Source organism: Halichoeres trimaculatus, unplaced genomic scaffold (assembly GCF_033239565.1).
Source record: "Halichoeres trimaculatus isolate MK-OKI-2021-1 unplaced genomic scaffold, fHalTri1.1 fHalTri1_scaffold_20, whole genome shotgun sequence".
Classification (NCBI taxonomy): Eukaryota; Metazoa; Chordata; class Actinopteri; order Labriformes; family Labridae; genus Halichoeres; species Halichoeres trimaculatus.
The window spans coordinates 2,625,286-2,631,285 of NW_027437198.1; the positions used below are offsets into that span (position 1 = coordinate 2,625,286).

General features: G+C 46.0%; 1 protein-coding gene across 2 annotated transcripts in view; it reads right to left on the reverse strand.

Annotated features, from left to right (window-relative positions):
* Positions 1–5,709, reverse strand: part of tnrc18 (trinucleotide repeat containing 18) — a 71,140-nt gene extending 65,431 nt beyond the window's left edge. For both annotated transcript variants that reach the window (XM_074696737.1, XM_074696738.1), the window contains exons 1-2: positions 5,541–5,709; positions 3,530–3,869 (exon numbers count right to left, since the gene is read on the reverse strand). In XM_074696737.1, coding sequence (XP_074552838.1) covers positions 3,530–3,743 — 214 coding nt within the window. In that variant the 5' untranslated portion in view covers positions 3,744–3,869; positions 5,541–5,709. The remainder of the gene's footprint in view (positions 1–3,529; positions 3,870–5,540) is intronic.
* Positions 5,710–6,000: the final 291 nt, after the last annotated feature.

Genomic DNA, 6,000 nt, shown 5'->3' on the forward strand with positions numbered 1-6,000 from the left:
AAGGTTGTCTGATGAGGCGCTTGAGGTTTTATTATCTTTTATTTCTCTAAACACTGCTGCAGTAGTACAGACGGCTGTGGCATGAAACAGAACATTTTACAACAACAATTTACTGCAGCTATCATGTTTTTCGGACAACAAACAGACAGACAGAGATACTGACAGATCAGTGATTTTGACTGAAGAACAGAGGACGAGAGTTCGGACTCAGAGCCCACGACCAAAAAAACAAACACTTTTGAGGCAGGTGCTCGGTCTACAGCACAGATGTCAAACTTGTGCCATGGAGGGCCAAGAGGCTGCAGGTTTTCGTTCCAACCAAGAACTCCACCAGCTGATTCCACTGATTTGTCCCTGCTCTCTGCTTGAAGGCGAGGTAATCAGTGGAATCACCTGGCAGAGTTTTGGGTTGGAACGAAAACCTGCAGCCTCTCGGCCCTCCATGGCACGAGTTTAACATCCCTGGTCTACAGCTTTATCAATCCCGGGTAGGTTTATGAATCATTTAATGCTGTTTTAAGATGTTTATCGTCATCACTCACAAGGAGTAAAAGCAAAAACCTGTCCCAACAGAACAACATGATGTGGTGCTGGACAGCGCTCAGGCTTCATCCTCAAGACAAGAGTCTATCAAAGGCATTTTGTAGCTAAATGATTATTGGACAAAAAAGTGAAAATAATCTTATAGCAAACTAGTACAACGCCTGTTGTACCTTTCCCATCGGCAGAAACACCTGCTGACATGACACCGCCCACTCCGTCCGGACACACCGGAGCAGGCTAGCTATTTATGCCTAAACTCCGCCAAAGTTCGGCAAAACTCATGTTTTTTGTTAGCACATATTTTATTGATAACGAAAATAATTGAGAAATGTAATGGTTGGGCTATTATATCTCAACTGCTTATACAATCAGCAACCACTGCTTCACCAACAACACAGTCTTTCTCCCTCTCTCTCCCTCACACACAGACATTCACACAGGGTGAATCTGGTTACAACATCTCAACTACTATAATTGCACACACATACAGTCAGGATGAACTGCCTCACCAACAACACACTCTCCCTCTCTGTCTCTCACACTCTTAGGCCCCGTTTACACAGAGACTCCCGCAACGATTCTTCCATTGCGTTTTCAAAAGCCACCATGGTTTACATGAGGACAGCGTGAAAACGATCCGCGTTCATACGACTCCAGGAGGACAAGTCTCCTCTTCTGTTCATTCTTTATCTGCCGTTATGTTGTGTGAGACGGTCGGCAATCCAACCATAACGCGTATTACCGCCACCTACTGGCTCAACTGGAAATGTGGCTGAGTGCGGAGCCTTCACCTGAAACTGCTAGTGCGCATGCGGTGACGTCAGCGTTTCACCCTGAGACGCTCCACTCTGTGTTTACACGAAGCTGCATGGAGGAGCGGATTCAGATCTTTCCACTCTGTGGAGCGTTTTCAAAAGTTTGCGTTTTCACTGAAAACGCAACGTGGTCTCGTCTAAACGGAAGGCCAAAACGCAACGAAATGTTTGCGGAATCGACCGTTTTCGGCATCATGTAAACGGGGCCTTACTCACACACACACAACCCTCTCTCACCCCCTTACCCCCTTTCTCTCTCTCCCCTCTTTCTCTCCATTTCTCTTCTTTCTCCCTCACACATACAAACACGCCCACACACACAGATACTTTTAAATGTTCTCATGTACTGATTGAGGCTTGCAGCCACTCCCCCTATGTACCATGACATGTTGGTGTATTTTCATGACATATTGTTTTGAAGCCACAATTTTTATATATCTGACAGTGTGCGTGTGAAGCACGCATTACTGTGTATAAAGTAATTTTGACCTCAGTTAAACCAGAAACCAGAACTGTGTGGGGGTGTTAGGTGAAGTCAGTCTAAAACACACGGATAAGGTCTGGTGACATCTCTCCGGGGTCTCTTAGCTGTTTCACTTTGTGTGATGTGTGTCAAAAACCTAGCCGCCGCTTGAGCCCCTCTCGCAATTTCCGTGGAAATGTCTAGTATTACATGTTACTGCACATAACTGCACCTTAGCTAATATCAGAACACATTATTCAGTGTTTCTTCTAGGTTAACAGCCTTGGGAGGGGGGTGACGTGTGTGTTTGGTGAGGGGGTGGGGGGCTTGGGAGATGTATCTTCACGGAATGTGTCTGTGTGTGTAAATGCAGGCATGTGTTTGTGTGTCTGTGAACGCGTTAGAGCGGGACTTCACCGTGCGCTAAAGACGAACTCCTTCGCACATGGTGAAGTCCACTGAGGAGAAATGTCAACCCAACGATGCATAAACGACGTTCCATCATTAAAACTAGATAAAAAACATAAAGCTATTTAGTCTGCAACACAAGGTGTAGACCTAATTTATGAGAGAGGAAACTCTAAATTACTTCTGCTTTGAGCTGGAAAACTACATTTTATGCACAGTCGGTATTTAGCACTGTACTTAATGTTACTTCTCATTACTGCACATGTTACTGCACAAAAATGTACCTTCTCCTTAATTCACATTACTTCACATTTCAACACTTTAGTTCACATTTCTTCACATCACTACATCTTACTGCGCATTACTGTACCTTACACATTACTACACCATAATGCACATTTCTACATATAACTACACCACAATGCACATTTCTATATCTGCCCCTTACTGTACATTTCTACACAATACCGCACATTATTCTCACATTCATAGCAAGAACAGACATCACTGAGCAGAGAGTCCGGTCAAAGAGACCATCAGTAGCTCAGATTAGAAAACACTATATATGATCTGAAAGAGAAAACACACAGGTCTGCAAGCTTCAAACAAACACACAGTGGTTGGCTTTAAAGGAGACTCTGCCTCTTTAAGACAAACACATGCAAAGCATCGAGCACACACCCCCTCTGTCGGACCCCCTCAGGACCCCGTGGCGAAGGATGTAAAACAGAAGTGGTGCAAATGCTGCAAAAAGCATCCTCCCTGAGAGCTGCAGACAGCTGAACAGCAGAGGAAGCACAGCTCACAATCCCTCATTTACCAAACAGGGTCAGGGGTGATCTGTCATCGCAGCAGGATCAGAACTTTACACCCCCACCCCCAATAAAAATAAAAATTACAATAATTTAAAACAACAGCAGTGTCTCAGTAACGGGCCGCATGCAGTCCAAGGCCATTGCCCCTGACCTGCATCCTGCTGCAGAAACACTCTCCCAACCGCTGGAGCCGTCCAAGCGTAGAAATTAAATGTCTAGTCGTTTTCCGCTTACCCTCACCCCTTCTCTGAGCTCGAGATCCTTCACATGACCCCATACTTTACATCTGCAACTTATCTGAACAGCCACACCTCCTTACAAGACCTGCATCTGGGTCTATTCCCCCAAAACATCGTAAAGACATCTGAGCAATGACCGCACATGCTGACACAAACTGCGCATTGTGGCGCAGCGTTAAGTTAATATTCGATGTGAGGCTGTAACATTACATCATACACGCAATACAGCAGGCTGCTTGCACTTACTGTGGTGTGGATGTAGGTTAATGGCCGATGGCAAGAATTTCCCGGAGTGGAGAGGCGGCGGATGACTCGTGTCCAACTGACCGGGTGAGGGAGGGATCCTCCCGGCTGCTGCTGCTGCTGCTGCTCCGAGGCGTTGAGACTCCATTGCGAGCCCTGCCAACAACGGAGGTGGTACATGGACGGATCGGGGGGGTCCAAATTCTCTGCCATCCATTATACACAGAGGGAAAGTTGGAAAAGATATAGTCCGTTCGGATAGGCCCCCTGTTCCGAAGAAAGCCAATTCTGGCTATAATAATGTCTTTAGTTTCCCGGGCTCCTTTTCAGCCATCCTGTTGACCTACAAAACAACAAGAAACACATCGCTCGGTTTGCATTCAGAGGGCAGGCTGAGCCAACTGTTGGGAAGTGCTTGTTTTCGAATTTCTGCTGTTTCCAGCGACCAGGCGGTGCAAACGCGCAATGACGCAGTTTGGAAAAGCGCTTAAAAACTGCACGATGGAAAGAAGCAGGTCGACTGATTGATAATTATAGTCGACCCTGAAGCATCTGAGCTGCAGGTCATTATGCAGCCTTAAGTTGTTTTAATAATTTTAGGATCTAATGTTGTAAAGTAGCAGCAGCTCCACCCCCTCCGCACAGCGAGCAGCGGCCACTCCGGGGCTCTGCTTCCCTGGGAAACACAAGCAGGAGAGGGGCGGACAGCTGCTCTGCCCTGGGCCTGAAAACACCCCCAGTCCCGAAGTGGAAACACAAATTTTAATAACCTCTCTCTCTCTGACACAGCTGTTTGCCCATGAAGCAGCCATGAAGGCACCGAGCCGAGCCCCCTGTAAACCAATACGCCATAAATACTGAAGAAGCATCAAATATAAATTTCAAACGAGTTAAAAATAAATAAGCTCCCAGGGCCTGCATCATTCATCAGTAGGGTTAGAGGGGTTTGATGCCCACAGAGGTGATGTTTAGTCCAGCTTCATATCAGAAAGACAGGGAGCTGCCAATTAAGATAGATCAAACCAGAATTTCCTCCCCTAATACCAAAAAACACCGAAAACACTTAAAACACGGAAAAAATAGAAAAAGGAAAACAATAAAGACAAGGAAAGCAATTACACTAAAAACACTAAAAACATACTGAATTCTAAGAAAAACCTCAGCCTCTGTTCAGCTCATCCACGGTTATTAAACACACATAAGTTTTAATGTTAAAATTTGTTTTGTACTGCCAGATTTATAAAGTATAACTGCACTGGCCAAAACAACGCTCCTTAAAGCTGCTAAAAGGTTGATTAATTCACAAACGTGATTAACACAATTTTACCGTTTTTTTAAGTAGGCTTTGTCCTAAGTTATAATGTAAATACAATTAAATTCCCTTTGGGTACAATAATATCCGATATAAATAAGTATTTGTCTCTTTCATAGAACAGCAGGATAAGAAGAGATGTTTAAGACTCTTTGCTGATTCAACCCACAGATCAGTGAGTTTACGGTAAAGACTAAGAAAGTGGAGCTAACCTTGAGACACAAACAGAAACGGGTGGGGGGGGGTAATCTATATCAGAAAAAAAACATTAAACTCAAATTAAAAACCCTTACCGTAAACCCATATTTATTTAACAACCCCTATTTTCAAAAACACTGCGGGTCCGGGGTCTAAATAAACCTGCAGGTCATAGATCCTTCTCTTTGAGATCCATGTGGACTGGAGCTCCGTGTTCAGCCACGTTTCAAACTTTTCACGGTTCTTTTACCGACACGAAAACTTCTGAAGACACGGAAATGTCTTCAAAGGCAGCTGTAAACACCAAGCAGGATTCCCCCCCCCCCCCCCCCCCCCCCCCCCCCCCCCCCCCCCCCCCCCTAAAAACACCAAACGTCCCGACAAACACCGCCCGCGCCATTTTTACATGTTTCTACGGGCTTCGGTTCGTTTCAAACAGCGGAAACTTGGAGAAGTTGGGAGGCAAAGGAAGAAAGGAGGAAAGGGAACATGCTGACCGCTTACTTCGAAGAGGGAAATGTGAAGAACGAGCTCAGATAAAGTCTTAAAATCCGTCCAGGCGGCTGGGGGAGCTGTGGTGGTCCATTCCCGGCTGGTCCGGAGGTATCTGGGGGAAAACTAGGGGGAGACGGACCCTCCGCTTCGTAAACTCCTCTCTAATGAAACGCAGCATTGTTTCCAGACCCCGCCCACCTCCTCTCTCTCCACCGCCCAACCTGAGCCCCGCCCAGGACGGTCAGATTGCGTCCTCTGATTCGCTAAGAGGACTATCAGTCAAAGTCCCAGAGAACATTAAAAAAAAGAAAGAAAGAAAGAAAGAAAACACGTTGGCCTAACGCCAGCTCCACAAAACCAATTATGGAGCCAGAAGCTGATCCGTTTCAAGGTCCCCCATCCTCCAGGACTGGACCGATCAGAACAACAGGACCCCCTCCCCCACGTTCGCCCACTCACCCCTTTTCAC